We start from the raw sequence: 16,221 nt of genomic DNA, 5'->3' as shown, positions 1-16,221 counted from the left end.
GAAATAAGTAGTTACCAACTAACTTTGCCTGCTGCATAGCAGGTAGAACGCACGGATTGATGTGTGCGTTGTCCGGTACCCAATCTAGTGAGTGGTATTACCTAACGTCACCAGGTAAGCCACAGCCTTGATGCTGCTGCGCCTTCTTCTTTGTTTGCTCATCAGACCTGCCTGGCAGGACAACAACTAAAACTGCGAGGTTCCATCCCACAACGAACAAACCCGCCCGCTTACGGCCCCAACTCTATTGCCTCAACCGCCTACCTAGTTAGCGTCCGATGCTTCCCTTCCTTGGCGCCCCCCTTTCTCGTTGATCGCCAATTCGGACGGCATCTCCCGCCCTCCTCGCCACCCATGGACTCCCGTCATCGCATCTCGGAAGACGTGGCCGCGGACACCACGCCGCTGCTGGCGGCGGGCCGTGCCCCCAAAAGCGCCATCACTGCGGTCATGGACGAGCTCGTTTACGCCACCAAGGCCACGCTGCGGTGCAGCGTCACCAACGTCCTGCTTGTCTGCCTGCCGCTCGGGCTGTATGGCGACGACTGGGGCTTTCCGGGATGGGCCGTGTTCGTGCTCAACTTCCTCGCCATGCTGCCCTTGGCCTCCATCCTCACATTCTCCACGGAGCAACTGGCGGCCATTGTCGGCTCCGTTGCGGGAGGCCTGATCAACGCCACGTTTGGAAACGCGGTGGAAATGATTGTAGGTGGTGAATGTTGCTGCAGCTTTTGCGTGCCTCATCGCTCATCGCTCATCATCGCTTTTAGGTTGGCATCAGCGCACTAAAAGAGGGGGAGATTGGCATTGTGCAGTCGAGTATGATAGGAAGTATCCTGTCATCCATCTTGTTGGTGCGTCAAACATGCTCAACTATCGTCGTCAATACTAAAACCTCCCCTAGATCCTCGGCTCCGCCTTTTATCTTGCCGGCCAGGACAAGCAGATAGTGCACATCAACGTTGACGTGGCGGGCATCCTCACATCGCTCATGGTGATTTCATGCACGTCCCTCATCCTCCCCTCGGCACTGCGCGCCGGCGACCTCCTGACCGAGAGCACCGATGGTGGCCCTGCCGACTACATCCTGACCCTCTCACGCAGCACCTCGGTCATTCTCCTCATCTTCTACATCTTGTACGTGTACTTCCAATCCGTCACGCACGCGGACCTCTTCGCCGAGGAGGAGAGCGACGACAGCAAGAAGCTGCACGCGGCGTCGAGCTGCGTGGTGCTCATCCTTGCTACCCTCGGGATCGGCGCGAGCTCCGACGCGCTCATCAGCAGCATCGACGGCGTCATCGAGGCGCTCGGCGTCAGCCGCAGCTTCATCGGCCTCATCATCGTCCCGATCGTCGGCAACGCGGGCTGCTTTGTTGGAACGGTGCAGTGGTCGCAGACGGGTCGCATTAACCTGGCCATCTCTGTCATTGTCGGCGCGACGCTCCAAATCTCCCTCTTTGTCACCCCGTTCCTGGTGATTGTCGGTTGGATCATCGGCCGCGACATGTCCCTGCAGTTTGACACTTTTGAGACCATTGTTCTCACCATGTCGACTCTTGTGGTCAGTTGCTTGGTGCGCGGAGGGAAAACCAATTACTTTGAGGGCATGCTGCTAGTTGCAACGTAAGTGCTGAACTGATGATGATGACTCTAGAACATAATATTGATGCTCTCTTAGGTATACAATCATTGGCATCGCCTTCTTCGTCCATCCGGACGACGCCTGAGGTGGGATTGATGCGAGAACCGGGCAGCTACACGAATAAATAGGCGAAAGAAAATGTTTTCTGCGCAATTATAGAGATACGCAGGTGTCGCGGCCTAACCAGTGGCCCAATCTCTGCCCTGAGTTTTTCTACGAGGTGTAGTTGCCGCCATGCTATCAAGGAAAAAGAAACTGCGACAGAGTTGATAAATTCCCCGCCCATCTTCGTCTCGTAAGTAAAGCACGTTTCAAAAATCCACCCCTTTAAAAGTCAGAGAAACACCTTCGCCGCAGCAGTAGGTTACACGCGCCGAAGGAAGGTCCCCAAACCCCAAGCGCAGCATGACACAATGCTCTGTACCTATAATAACTACTGCGCTCTTGCGTTGTATTGATCTATAGAAAGTGAACTACGAATTACAGATGACAGGCTCAGAGTTTACTGTGGGGATAATCGCATTACACACAGTGAATTCTCAGCGACTGCGGCGAAGCAAGATAATTTTGTCCGGATAGGCTGTCTTATTAGTGTCTAGTGACCCTTGTACTAACTTAACTGGCAAGGCACCTCTAACTAACTAGTGGCGGCCCGCGCTTTCGCTCAGCCACCATCTGGCAGCTAATAATAAGCCACTGACTGATTTCTGGTCGGCCCCCTTTGGCTCCCCAGACAATTCGCTTCCTTGCTCTTCAAACAACTTCACACTTATCGACATCCCGCGGCTTGGGCTGCTGCGCGATAGTGTGTCTCTTGGCTATGCATATCGGCGAGGCCATTGGCACGGCGTGCGGCGCCTTCGCCGCCACCAACATCGACGACATATTCGTGCTCGTCACCTTCTACGCCGAGTCGGCCACCAACAAGCGCATGTCGCCGCTCAACATCACCCTCGGCCAGTACGCCGGCTTCACCGCCATCACCGTCATCAGTATGATCGGCTTCGGCATCTCCCTCGCCCTGCCGTCCGAGCCCATCGGCTTCCTCGGCTTCCTGCCCATGCTGCTCGGTTTCTGGGCGCTGATTGACGTCGTTCTGTCGCGCGGTGCCGACGACGACGACGAGGACGATGAGCAGCTGCACATGACCAACGGGACGCGCCTGAAAATCATTCTCAAGGTCAGCACAATCACGCTCATCAACGGAGGCGACAACATCGGCACCTACATCCCGCTCTTTTCGCAGACGCGCGGCGCCGAAATCGCAGTCTACGTCGTGGTCTTCTACATCGGCGTCGGCGTCTGGTGCCTCGCAGCCTGGCTCATCATGAAGCAGCGACACGTCCTAATGATGGCGCAAAAATACGCGGAAAAGTTCATCCCCTTCCTGTACATGGGCCTGGGTGTTTTTGTTATTGTCAAGTCACACTGCTATCCGTGGTCAATAGACCACATCAACAGACGACTCCCGTCACATCCCGGCCGGCTGATCCTCGCGCTCAGCACGACGGGATTCCTGCTACTATCTATCGCCATCATGTTTGCCATTCAGTGGAGGAGGAGGAGGAGGCAAAAGGAGACCGCTGCGCAATCTCCGGAGGAGAACGGCGGCGGCGCCTCTACCGAACTTGCAGAGCGCGAACCAGAGCCGTCGACGGAAGGGACGCAGGCTGGTCACGACTCGAACCAAACGCCTGAAAAGCCTACTACAGCAGACACGTCACTGGCCAGCACGATACTGACAGAAGACGAGAAAGGACGAATGCCGCCTTGATGCGCGCGTATGTAGCAATCAAAACTTGTACACATCCCGCTAATCGCTACTACTCCTCCCCCCCCCGTCCCCTCGGTGACAGTTCGTTACTTTTCGCGCCAATCAAACCTACCCAAGCATCATGGGGGCGTCTTCTCGCATATAATACTCGCACACATGCCGCTTCAGCCAGAGTGTCAGATTCAGCGCAAAGCCGTGAAACAGCAGCGACATGGCGAGCGCCACGTAGAACGGCAGCTGCGCGAAGCAGAGCATCTTGCAGACGGCCAGGAGCAGAGGAGAGGCCGCTATCCAGAGCAGACACATGGCGACGAAGGCCTTGCCCTCGGCCACCTCGGGGCACGGCGGCGGGATCGCGCCGACGTCTCGCATGATCGGCGCCGCCGTGGACGACCCGGCGGCGGCGACGGCGAACCACACCAGCGGATGTCCCTTGCTGATGGGCCCCTCGATGGTCAGCGGCAGCAGCGCCTCGACCAGGCAGAACGGCTGCGGGACGACGAGCGTCTCCGTGGTCGGGACGAGCACGTGGAAGCGCACACGGCGGCCGGCGTCGTCGCCCAGCGCCTGGACCAGCGCGACGCGCTCGCACAGCATCCAGCGCGCGAGCACGAACAGGTTGTGCGCGACGCCCGCGAACTCGGGCGGCAGCGGGCCCTCGACGTCGTGCAGCCGCTGGAAGGCGCCCACCCAGGCGGTGTCCGGGTGGAAGACGAAGAACCGGTGCCCGTCGTGGTCACCGCCGCTTCCGTTCTCGCTGCACTTGAGGGCGACAAAGTCGCGGACGACCCGGGCAAAGGAGAGCGGCGTGTGCAGGCTCATGGAGACGAGCGCCTCGGGCGAGGACGCGGGCGGCGGGAGGCCGGTCATGTACCGCAGGTGGCTGTGCACCTGAGTCCCCTGGTAGGTCCGGTAGGGCAGCGCGGCGACGGGGCCGAGCGCGAACAGCGCCCTGGTCCGCAGCTTCATCTCGGACGAGCCGGGAGGCGTCCACATGGCCGTCGAGTTGTGGTGGTCCGCCAGCGCCCGCTTCCTCGTCGTCGCCCGCGACGACGAGAAAGATGCACCGCCGTCGCCGATCTGCCGACGGGAGGACAGCCACAGCCACAGCGAGGAGGCGTCGTAGACGAGGGTGAAGATGCTGTCCCTCCACTCTACGTAGTTGCCGACGAGGTAGAGGGCGATGCTGATGGAGTAGATGAACTCCCACATCGGGGAAGCATGGGCAAAGGCAGAAAAAGCGTCTTTGGGTTTATTATGGGGAGGCGAAGGGGGGATAAAAAAAAAGGAAAGAAAAGAGCAGTTCGTTTTGTCGATGCCTTATCATGGATGGATGGGCCGCCTAAATTGTTGAGATGCGGCACTTGCAGGGAACATGAGAGACATCGGATGTCGCTTTTCTCGGCAGTGCAATGAATCCCTGAACGTGCAGACGGACACACCCACCGCTGATCATCACCGCGGGGACTTTGCACCATCGAAACGCGCCCAGTAAAAGAAGAGAAGAAAAAAAAGGGGGGGGCTTGTTGACGTTGGCGTTTTTGGACGGTTACTTCATGAGCCTCCCCGAATCAGAGATGAAAGAAAAGGCATGCCGCTGAGGGAAGCACCGATCGCCAAATGCAAAGGCGGACAAGTCACTACCCGCGGTCCGCGGTTGCATGTATGTGTGTACAGTACTGTATGTAGATGGATACCTGGACTCTTGCTTTGTAAAGGGCGTTCCCTGGAAGCCACGCAGGTGGGAAACGAAAACATCGACATGGAATTGGAGACGGTCTTACCCATAGTCACTTCATCATCGCCATCAGTTCTTGGAGCAGTGCGACGATGGGGTGATGATTGACCAGACATCCATCCACAGTATCGCATCAACTTTGCATTACTGTGAGCTTTCAGCAAGTCAGTTTTTCGAATGTATAATAATCGCATTTGTCGCCCGCTTTTCGGCGTTCAACTTCAGTAAATTTCTCTTCATGTCTAAAACTCTGTCGCAATTCGGTCAGTCTTAGAAGAACTTGCTCTTGAGAGCCCCCATGACCAGTCCACGCTTCTGCTTCCCCATAAACTTGTTGACATCGTCTGCCCAGCCCTGGCTCTGCACCTGCAAATTGTCCATGCTGTCCCCCATTATGTTCAGCTTCTCCGTCCGCTCCGCGAGCTGCCGGGACAAGTACGAGCCCCAGCCCTCCTGTGCACCTCCCGCTGCAGCGCCTACCGCAGCAGCACCCCCTTGCCGGGCAGCCCGCTGCTCGGCTGCCGCGGCCTCCAGCATGCGCTTGCTCGGCGGCCGGTCGGTGCCGCCGACGAGGATGTCGAGATCGAGAACCGATACGTACTGCGTTCCAGAGATCCACTGCATATTGGATATCGTTGGACGGGGAGGGCAGTCGAGTTTTGGGTTTATCAGCACATCGGGGGACTCTTCCAGTGCCTTTCCAGTACCCCAGACATGAATCACTTCTAGCTCACTGGGGCCAGCCCAAGCAAATACATCACCCGTCTGCGTGACTACTGTTCCGGTGAGTCTAGTAGGGTCCAGAGTGGGCAGTTCGGCCCTGCCAATTTCTTTCATCGCGGGAATGGAGAAGGCGCGCGCAGACCGGTCGCCAAACACTGCGACGATCGCGTAGCCTTGCAGCTCCAGCTCTGCAACAGACGCTGCGTCGCAAAGCAAACCATCGAATTCTTTGGACGCACCCTTGGAGTTGGCGGGGTGGAAGATGCGTATTTCCGTCTGCGTAACGGCAACGACCGCGCCATTCACTTGCTTTCCCTCACGTAGACCAGCGACGGTTTGTCCAGTGGCCGCAGCAGGGCTACCGGTATTGACCTCGATGGCGTTGAGCGAGATGACTTTGCTATCAAGGACCACCACACCAGCGAGCTGGACAGAATACGTGCCATTCGCCGCGGGAAGAAGCTTGAATGTGATGACCTTGCCAAGATTGGTGCCAAGGAAGCAGCATATGCTAGAGTACTTGTCCTCATCAAGGGTCATGACTCCGAACTCCATGACAACGGGCCACTCCTTCTGAGGCGCAGATTCAGAGCGACTGTGGCCTTTAAAAAGCGAGCCACGCTTTTCTTGCTTGGCAAAATCGGTCATGGGGGCCTGATATATTATTTGCGGACCGCGAAGATCGATAATGGTGAGGAAGCCCAGCTCGGATCCCACTGCAACGAAGCCCACGTCAGAGACCTTGACTGCCGTGATTGGCCCCATCATCATCTCATACAGAACAAAAGGCTGCAGGCCCTCCTTGAGGTTTGGCTCAGCCCGAGAGCTGATGTCAGACAAGCCCTTAGGATTGGGGTCAATGGGGGGCGATTCAGTCTTTCCATGGAATCGATTCTTTCCCCATCGGAAGACGATGGCCTCGCCCGTTCTAGTGCCGACGGCGAATTCACCAGTATTGCTTGCCATGCTCATGCACGAGATGTCAACATCATCGTAGCGATCAAGTGCGCGAGCAATATCAACCTGAATAGGCTGGGCATTTTCGATCTCGTCCGCATGGCCCGAATCCCAGATGCGAACTATGCTATCGGCGTGGGCTGCTTGGATAATAGTCCTCTCCTCGAAGCGCTTGCGAGGTCGAGCGCCTTCCGCACCGCCCTTGAGAACCGGGTCGCCCTGATCTCGTTTTTCAATCATGGACAGCCAGCGAGGCCGCCCTAGGCTTGAAACGTTTATTTTGGTGATGAATGGATGCACAAAAAATGTCGATGGGTGGAGTTGGTTCGTTGGACTGATAGGGTAGCCGGATGGGAAGCTCAGAGTGATAAGTTCCCCTGCACTAAGCAGAGCAAGGATGGCGATCGGATCCTGTGCGCCATTGAAGTGTGGAGAGGAGCGTGGGATCAGGAGGAAATCGACTGCTTGTGCCGCTGGGGGCAGCGCCAATGGGATACTACGTTTACCGTGGAAGTAGCTTGCGAGGGATTGCCAAGACGATGTCGCGTAGACCGGGGTAATACCAAGATCGATAAAGGTAAGGCCGTTTTCGCTTGACGTGGAGGGGTGTCCGCCAGCGATGAGAAGACCGGAATCGTCGCAGTTGTCCTTGCAGCACCATGCGATTCTGGTGTATGGTTCAACGAAAACCGGCTGGGTAGGGGCAGACGACGGCACTTCGATCCCAATAGCCGTGAGAGTTCGGGAGAGAATGACTTTGGACTCCTTCAAGTCCCAGAAAACTAGACTGCCGTCGTCATGTGCCGTCAGAATAAAGGTGCCCGAGGGGTGCCACAAAGCATGTGTAAGTCGTGGTTTGCGAATCGCATCCATGTTGGCACCGTTTCCTCCAGGAGCTCCGCGCGGAACGACGTATTCAAAGTATTGTACCGCTTTGTTCTGCTTGAACGAGTATACCACGGCGCCGTGCGTGTAGCCGATGAGGAGCTTGCCCACGTCGCGAGGATGCATCGCCATGCAAACCAGGGTCACGGCTCGCGCACCAGCATCCCTCTCCCGCCAAAAATTGGGTAGCCGGAAGGAGCGCGAAAGAGAGTGGCGATCCAGATCGTACGCCATGACGTCGCCATTCTGTAGACCGATAAAGGCCCAGTCCAGCATCGGATCAACCACCAGGGCTGCGACAGTCCCGGCCACCACCTGCGCACCAACCCGGGCGCCGGTGTTGAGATCCCATAGCCCGAGCTCGTTCTTGTTGTCCAGGCTAACAATGTGGTTGGCCGAGAAGTGCAGCTTCCGGAACGAGGTGGCTCGCGGCGGCTGCAGCACCTTTTGCACCCGGCGCTGGCCAAATACATATATTCTTCCCGCGCCAAACTTGCTTTCGCTCGTACCGATGGCCATCAAGGACTGGACTGGGTCGTATGCAAAACAGCTAATTGGACATGGCAAGTTAGCAAGGCCCTTCTCGCCCACCAGCCTGCGTGTCGGAGCATGTGGGAGCGCCTCTACTGCACCTGATCTGAGAGTTGATGCCATATCGGGCTTGGTAGTCGGGCGTGAACAGCTCTGGCCGAATGCTGGCAGACAGGTCATTCTGAATGCCCGCCTGCTTTCCTCGTAGATACCCCGCCATGATGCCGTTTGAAGGAGATGCAGGATCAAAGTTTCCTGCCAAGCTCTACTAGGCAGTGACACGCTCCTCTACCTGCTTCCTGGTGGGGCAGCCAGCACCACTTCATGGCTGTGCAAACAACTTCCAATACACACATCATAACCAGCCAGTCGTCATTCCTAAACGCCTACATTACAATCACAGCATATCGTATATCCCTTCAAAACTCGCTACTGATTTTTTTCCATTGATATAGCTATGGGAATCGCTGGCTAGCTAATGTCCTCCACCGCCACCTTCCGCCAATTTTGTCATCAAGTCCCTCGCCGTTCTCACCACGCATCATCCTGGACCATTGCACAACGCAAAATTTCGCAGTCTGCTATCCTGTTTCTGCGATTCCGCCCCCTGTTTCTTAGATAAACCACATGGTAGATCTAAAAAACTTTCGCTGTCGATCTTCGCCCTCCACAGCGTCCAGGCCAACCTGTCCACCCAGTGGCAGAAGCTTCGGCGCATCTGATGCGACAGGCATTTCAGCAAGATGCCCTTTAGCCTCCTGATCCCTGATCATCTCATGACCCTTGCCGCCCTGCTGAAAGCCATCGCTGCTAAACGCATTCTCATGTGCTCGGGCCCGATCCCCGGCGAGATGCGCATAGTAGACAGCCGGATGCAATGACACTGGGGTTGTGGATCTTGCATATGAGTAGCTTTGGTGATAGATCATCTTTTGTAACTCGTTGGCCGGCATCTTTGCTTCGTCCAGAATAACATTGTAGTGGACTGGGCGGGCTGTGCCTTGAATGGCGACATGCGAGCAGAGATAAAAATCCCACAAAAAGGGATGAGTCACCTCTTTCTCGACAAGAGTGCCAGGCAGCGCGTTCCCGTTCCTGTCTCCCTTCTGCGGGAAGAAACGGATGTGGTGGCGCTTCGTTGCCACGATCACGGTGAATTGGGGCATCGCCTGGTTAGGCGCCACCCGGGCCAAGTGGCGCTTGATTTCGTTGATCTCGTGCTCAATGACCTGCGCAAATTGACCCTCGGAAACACCATCCCGAAAGTAGATGATGTGCTTCGGGAAAACTCCATGATTGGCCTTCCAATTCTCCGCCAGTTGACCGAACATAAAGTTGACGTTGCTTGATGTTAACATCTCAGTCCTGTACCCGTTGGTCTCAACTGCTGCCGCGTACCGGTTTGCGTCCCGGTCAACAGACATTGTCATAGCCGCAACAGAAGCTGTAACACCTCCCGGTGCAGCGTGAGAAACATCGACTCCAATGATCATAGTCGGCCGAGATTCAGGAAAGTAGGTGGCCGACTTGATCTTCCATGGAGGGACGGTACGAGCTGTTGCGCCGCCAAGTTTGGCATTCACTTTCATACATACGTTTGAGTGGTATTGCCCGTTGTTTTCTGAAACAGCTCGTCCATTTACCACCTGAGTGAGGATTCCGAATCGACAGTCGGCAGACTTCTTGAGGCGCATATAATGAGGACTGTTCTTGTGTTGTACTACAACAAAAATGAGCTGCGGATAGCCCTTCGTAGTCAGAATCTGGGAATGCGCATAGTGAAGAGACTGGGCAACATCGCCCCTCACGTTTCCAGGAGGCGCCAAGAGTAGAGGGTCTGACGTGCACTTGCCACCATGGCCAATAAAGGTGGTCTTGAAGGTTTGTGCGAACGCCTTCAGTTGGGGAAGTTGGACACAATTATCCAGAACCAAGAATCCCCAGTTCTGCAATGGAGCATAATTTTGCCTCCAAAACTTCTTTCCACGAAGATCCCAACGGCCGGAGAACTTCGGGTCCGCAGTACCGGTTCCAAAGTTGACTGCTGGCGGCGCGAGCACTTTAGCATCAACTTTGGTAAATTGCGGATCGAATTGGACCCCATAGTGGCGCAAAAACGGATCACTTGACATCTTGAGGTCGTTAACATGTGATTGGATGTCAGCCCGTCTCTCCTTTGGCCTTGTGACTGCAATCTTGATCATGGCAGCGGTCTGGTCCGGGCTGAGCTTGAATGGATACCTCTGCATGGGCTCGACCACTGCAAATTCCATGGGAATGAAACCGCCTTTGCCAGCGTCAATCAAAGGAAGATTTCCAAAGCGCAGGAACGCCTTGTACTTCTGTTCAAAGTATTGCGCCACAGACACTTGCTGGCCATCATGATCGAACTTGATGTTTCGGGCCGTGCCGCCTTCTGCGCCATAATCCTGCCGGAAGGCAATGTCTTGGATGGAGTAAACCTTATCCACCGCGGCGGTGCGGTTCGGGTGACGTACTTTAAACTTGAGCTTCCGAAGCTTGCGAGCTTGCTTGAAGGCGTCGCTAGATTCGTACACGCCCTGTTTATTGCCACGAACCGGCTTGAGCTGGTTGGCAAGCTCATTTGGCGGCAGATTGCGCCAACGCCTGGCATCAATGGCCGCAAGGTAAATGCCGAGCAACTTGTCGACGGTTTGATTGCCGACCCAGAAGCATGTATTCGCAATATCGGCATTCAAGGCGAGGCCCGTTCCGCCTCGACTTAGGTTGTGGCTCAGCCTAATAGAGGCGTAAGTACCCTTGCGCACCTCAACAAGAGAGCCATCCATCAGAGGGCGACTCTGAGCCACTCGATTGTAGAAGTTTCTCTTGATCGCCAACAGGTTCTGCGACGGCCATTGTCGAATCAGGTGATCAATAAAGTTCAACGCCTCGTTGACACCATTGTTGTACTGAACGCGCTGCTCGAGATATCCTTTGAGCGACGACATTTGAACCTCAGTGGTCTTTCGGAGAGTCACGTGGAAAACGTTGCTGTTTTGTCGGCCAGGTTTTTGTTGTTGAGGTGCAGGGCGGCCTTCGTCGAGATTCACGGTGAAACGAAGTTCACCTCGATCGACCAGCGCGGGCGACCAAGCCAGTTTGTTACCATCACAGATCCACATCTCGTAGCTGTATTTCTGTAGGGCTGCTTTGAATGTTGGGTGTTCCCAAATCTTCTTGAGTATCACGGCCTTTTTGTCGGGATCCGGGGATAAGGCGACCTAACGACTATTAGAACTCATGGAGTGGAATGCAGGATGTGGCAAGGTATACTCACGTCATACTGGTAGATTTTCTTTGAAAAGTCAAACTTAGTCATTCGATATTGATTGACTTCAACAACAGCGGGTGATCCTTCTGTATTGAGGTTGTTTCCTCGAAGGGTAAACATGGACTTCTGTGTGTCGGACACATACGCATCTGGGGGCAATTCCATGCGCGTATTGCCTGCCCTCTTGGTAGGACCTCCAAGGCGAGCTGGATCAAATCCAGGGCCTTGATTCCAGCCTGGCTGGCCGGCACGAGATGGGGATGCAACTCGGCTTGCATCGACGCTGCGGACAGCAGAAGGCTGCGAGGGAGCGCGTCCAGAAGGAGGACCGCCGGCATGCGGGGGATGCCCACGATCAGCCATGACCTGAGTCCCAAGTTAGCATTCATTGTCATGTGGAGGACTTTGGCAGTTGGGGCAAGATGTCAAATGGCGAAACACCTTCGGCCAGGGGGGTCAAGGTGGTACAGCGTACTCACCACAAATGGCTAGGTGCCAAGTCTGAAATCAAATGATACTCGGAGCACCGTTTCGCCAGCGAGAGGGAGAGACTTCAAGGCGTCAGAGGTTGCGCTAGGGAAGAGGGACGAAGATCAGAAGCAAGATTCCGATCAGAAGGATGTGTGTGGAAAGAGGAAGAAGAGAGAGGATGCAGAGGGGAGGAGGTGATTAAATAGTGCAACATGTGAATTGTTTGCCAGCTGGCGAGTCTTCAGCAGCTGGCAACAAGAGTCTCGGCAGCTGGCAGCTGCAGCTGTTACCAGCCGTGAATCTGCGTGCGTTTGCAGGTGGACGCGAGGTGGTCGGTGTGTGAGCGAGCACGGCGTAGGCAGGGCAACAGAAGTTATAGGAGACACATGTGCAATACCGCCCTTCTTGTAACCTGTACGAGATCCAAATCGATGGATTCTGGGCCAATCGTTCGCTGCCGCTTGCCCTTAGTATGACACAAAATCCCGAGATAGGGCTCTACAAAAGCCATGCCGTGAAACTACTGCTAATGAGCTCGCCACGTCGATACATCGCACCGTACAACATTACATCTGTTAGGACCAACGTACAAAAGGAGACGAATGCGAAATTGCGCCAACTAGGTATTCGTTATTGAAACGTCTCAATTGTCGGACATTGCGTAACACGCGGGCTGGTCACCCACATCAATGCTCGTGAGCGCTTCAGGTAGAGGAAAAACTTTGCTTATTTTGCCCAGGTTGCAGAACTACCATAACTAATTAAACGCCAAATGATGCGACAAATCCAGGCAAAAGAAATATCCCATATCTGCATGCAGCTTTTTTCGCCTCATACACCTCACTGGTACCGCTGGCCACCGTATTGGCCGGGTGGATAACTACTCTGCGCTCCTCCCCAGTTTGAGGCAGGCGCCTGGTAGCCGCCCGCGAGCGGAGAGTTGCGGTACCCAGAAACACCTGCAGCTTGGCCATAAGGGCTCATCGGACGCGCAAAGTCGCCGGACGGCTGTCTCGAATGCATCTGAGTCTGCTGCCTGTACTGACCCCCGGTTGCTGCTTTCCAAGACGCGTAGTCCGGCAGTGGAGTATCTCGGAGCAGAGAAACCAGGTTTGTCGCAGTCAGTCGCTGTGAATCGTAAGTGTGGGCGGGAGGCAGAATTCCCAGGAGGAAGGTAATGTCGCGTTGTAGCGCCGACGTTTGGTTACGTCGCTGTTGATCAAGGCGGCGACCTGCAGCGCCCTTGAGCGGTGAAACACCACGAGCAACTCGCTTGGGTGGGTTCAGCTCATCCTCCTCGAGACCGAAGGGTCGCTTGGGGGAAGCAGTCGCACGAGCATATTGGGGCCGTGGACTCTGCTCCTGTCGAACAGGGCCAGGGGTTTCCCGGTCCGACGCAGGCTCTTCAATAGCGGGTGGGGGGATCTTGGGGCGCATTTGTACAGCTTTGGACACAATAATCGGTGTATGGACAGGGTCGAATCTCTCTGAGGAGAATCTCTGATTAAAATACTCCAACTTTGGATCTTCGGGGAAGAGTTCCGCTATGCGTTCCTCCAACTTGGAAACCTGGGAAAGCTCGCCGTACTGAGATTCGTACTTGTGGAAGTAGACGTATAGAGGGCGGGCCTTTGCCAGAGTTTCAGGGCTTGAAATTAGGCGGTTAACGCAAGTTTCAAATACAACGCGGGCGTCTACTGATGATTAGCTGCGGCTTGAATAACAGGGAAATAGACATACTTGTGGTATCGTCCTTGGAATGTAGGAATTTGAGGTACTCAATCATAAAGTCTTCGTCGTTGGGGAATAGACGGGCACCTCGTTCGAAAATCTTGGCCCCAACAGGGTCTTTGTATACAACTGATTCAAGAAGAGCAACAGCAACATACACGTCACTAGTGAGGCGGCCCTTGTGTCGCGCATCCGTGAATACTTTGCGGAGGCCACCTTCATTTTGGTTGCCTTTACCTTGAATTCTTCTCATCGCACGTGCAAGGGCAATCCAGACGTAGGATATCGTGCGGGACAGGAGCTGGCCCTCAGCCGCGTACGCCCGCTGAATGGCCTTGATGCGCTCCTCCCCCGCAGACAATCCTGCCTTATCGTTGTCAATATCTTCTCGTTCGATGGACTGCTGCATCTCTGGGAGCTGTGCGGCTGCCTGCCTGAGGGTCGATACTTCAAGCTTCTCACGTTCCTTGACCTTATCGCCCATGGTGTAGAGGGTATCGAGGATAGCATCATAGGGTTTGCGAGTCGCCTGAGCATATTCGGATTTGTCACCCTCTTTCCTAGGATACGTAGCTTCAATCCGATCGGCATATTTGAGAGCTAGCAAGACACTCTGAGGGTTCGCGGCAATGCCTTGGACAAGAAACTGGGTGCCGAGCTCGGTTTCCTTTTCTCGGATATCATTCTGAAAGCACCATTCCGCAGCATCTACCCACATTTCTGGCCAAAAACGCAGGGCCATTAGAGCTTGCTTGTAGCAATACATAACTCTCTGTGTGTATGCCTTGGGATCCTCCTCCTTCAAAACCAGGGGGTCGTCCTTCTCCCAAGCAATCCACTTCGTCCAAAGGTCGACTTGCTCTCTGTACTCGGTGTCTCCATTAAATCCAGGAGCTGGTGGCAGGCGGGGCAGGCTGACTCTGCGCAGTGACTTTGTGATATTGTCGAGAGCAATGTTACCGCTCTTGGCAGACATGTAGCCGGGCGAACGTTCTTGAATGAACTTTCGGCCAGTGACCTTGTTCAGCCCCATCTCAAACTGGTCGTATTCTTTCCATAATGTGTTTACCGTGGACATGGGCACGGCAATGGCGCGATGATAGACCTTGCGCAGTTGGTCCATTTTCTGCTGGTCCTGCCAACCGGTGCCCCCGATGAGGCCAGGCCCGTTCCTGATAAACTGGACGTAGTCTAACCATATATCACCGGAATCTCTGTCAATACCGATGTTGTCGATCACAAACTCGTATGATTGAGTGACCGTTTGTCTCGCTTGACCGGAGGGATCGTTATTCAAATCGTTGCGGCGTCTGATGTAATTGAGGTAAACAGTCCAAAGGCTGACATTAGGTACCGTTATTAAACAGCGACCAAAAAGTTGCTCAGCGTCGACGAAGTTGTCCAGTCCGAGCTCCAGCTCAATCCACTGAACCCAAATGTCGCTCTGGATGTTGTTAGAAGTGGAAATGCTAGACGGGTGAATTCTGCTCTTACCGACGTAGGAAACACTTCCAAAAATCGATGATAGACTTTGCGCAATTCTTCGAGTCTGTTGTGAGCTCGATGCTCAGCAATGAGGCTCAGCCAGGCTTCCATGTCGCCTCGTGGGTCTTCTTTAATTCGAGCCTCAAAGAGGGTTACCGGATCGAGGCGAGCCATGCCAGGCGGTAGATGCGCAAAGCCTTCCCGATCACGAGCAGATGCGTCATCCTTGCCAAACCCGTGGTTGCCAGGCGGCATAGGTCGTGCAGGCATTGATTCGTCCTCGTCATCGGATGCCTCGACAATGAATCCACCGGACATTTTAGGTCTCGAAGTCACTTGAGGAGCCGAGGGGGGCTCTACTTCAGTCGGCGCGGCAACTGGCTCAATGCCAACCGATTCAGGATCGTAGTCCGCTCCATCTTCGCTGTCATCGTCTTGGACGTGGGCTGGGTCATAGGGGTGCTGGGTATTGAGGTCTGGATGCGATTCGTCGTAGTCGGCCTGGTCAGCTTCGGGGGCTGCTGAGTTTTGACGGGATTCCCCGTCGGACGTCATGGCTGGTGTGTTCCGATTAGGCGATCACAAGGAACACCCGACGCGGTTCTTCGATTGCGCTAGTAATGCGCGTTCCAAAGATTAAATAAAGACGACCGAGAGAAATGTTCCTAGAAGCTGCGAGCGAATGGAGTTTTGATAATGCGAGTGTAGTGATTCGCGTGGCGCACAAAGAACCCGTCACAGGCAGATCGGCGCGAAGCTTGCGCTACGTGCTTCTGGCACAAGCCCTGATCAGAGATACAGCAATCCAATGACCCGTTCGCTATCACCTGCTCGTGCCGCTAATTGTGAGGCCAATGTTTCGATGCGATAGGGTAATATGCGCGTGTATAGAGCCCAAGACTGGTTGAGGTAACGTGAAGACTGTCCAGTCGAACAAAATATCAACGTGCAGAGAGCTGGCGCCCCAGTAAAGAGCTTGAGAAAGA

The 16,221-nt window shown here is 54.9% G+C and overlaps 6 protein-coding genes across 6 annotated transcripts; 2 read left to right on the top strand and 4 right to left on the bottom strand.

Annotated features, from left to right (window-relative positions):
• Positions 1 to 354: 354 nt before the first annotated feature.
• Positions 355 to 1,730, top strand: ISF_00502 (Sodium/calcium exchanger membrane region; the record flags this gene model as incomplete). Its single annotated transcript, XM_018844109.1, has 3 exons — positions 355 to 705; positions 905 to 1,626; positions 1,682 to 1,730. The coding sequence occupies 3 exons, from the start codon at positions 355 to 357 to the stop codon at positions 1,728 to 1,730; spliced, it is 1,122 nt and encodes a 373-aa protein (XP_018708559.1).
• A 735-nt stretch (positions 1,731 to 2,465) lies between these two features.
• ISF_00501 (Cadmium resistance transporter) lies at positions 2,466 to 3,419 on the top strand (the record flags this gene model as incomplete). The annotated part of the gene is made up of 1 exon (XM_018844108.1): positions 2,466 to 3,419. The coding sequence occupies one exon, from the start codon at positions 2,466 to 2,468 to the stop codon at positions 3,417 to 3,419; it is 954 nt and encodes a 317-aa protein (XP_018708558.1).
• A 108-nt stretch (positions 3,420 to 3,527) lies between these two features.
• ISF_00500 (hypothetical protein) lies at positions 3,528 to 4,631 on the bottom strand (the record flags this gene model as incomplete). The annotated part of the gene is made up of 1 exon (XM_018844107.1): positions 3,528 to 4,631. The coding sequence occupies one exon, from the start codon at positions 4,629 to 4,631 to the stop codon at positions 3,528 to 3,530; it is 1,104 nt and encodes a 367-aa protein (XP_018708557.1).
• Positions 4,632 to 5,427: 796 nt separating this feature from the next.
• On the bottom strand, positions 5,428 to 8,473 carry ISF_00499 (Lethal giant larvae (Lgl)-lik; the record flags this gene model as incomplete). Its single annotated transcript, XM_018844106.1, has 2 exons — positions 5,428 to 8,252; positions 8,314 to 8,473. 2 exons carry the CDS (start codon positions 8,471 to 8,473, stop codon positions 5,428 to 5,430), a joined length of 2,985 nt encoding a protein of 994 aa, XP_018708556.1.
• Positions 8,474 to 8,867: 394 nt separating this feature from the next.
• ISF_00498 (eukaryotic translation initiation factor 2C 2) lies at positions 8,868 to 11,911 on the bottom strand (the record flags this gene model as incomplete). Its single annotated transcript, XM_018844105.1, has 2 exons — positions 8,868 to 11,498; positions 11,555 to 11,911. The coding sequence occupies 2 exons, from the start codon at positions 11,909 to 11,911 to the stop codon at positions 8,868 to 8,870; spliced, it is 2,988 nt and encodes a 995-aa protein (XP_018708555.1).
• A 948-nt stretch (positions 11,912 to 12,859) lies between these two features.
• ISF_00497 (Suppressor of forked) lies at positions 12,860 to 15,790 on the bottom strand (the record flags this gene model as incomplete). Its single annotated transcript, XM_018844104.1, has 3 exons — positions 12,860 to 13,713; positions 13,760 to 15,194; positions 15,245 to 15,790. 3 exons carry the CDS (start codon positions 15,788 to 15,790, stop codon positions 12,860 to 12,862), a joined length of 2,835 nt encoding a protein of 944 aa, XP_018708554.1.
• Between the last annotated feature and the right edge of the window lie 431 nt (positions 15,791 to 16,221).

This window comes from Cordyceps fumosorosea (assembly GCF_001636725.1).
Source record: "Cordyceps fumosorosea ARSEF 2679 chromosome Unknown scaffold_1, whole genome shotgun sequence".
NCBI classification, from domain to species: Eukaryota; Fungi; Ascomycota; class Sordariomycetes; order Hypocreales; family Cordycipitaceae; genus Cordyceps; species Cordyceps fumosorosea.
The sequence above is the reverse complement of the archived record's forward strand: the minus strand, read 5'-3'. Positions and strand labels throughout refer to the sequence as shown.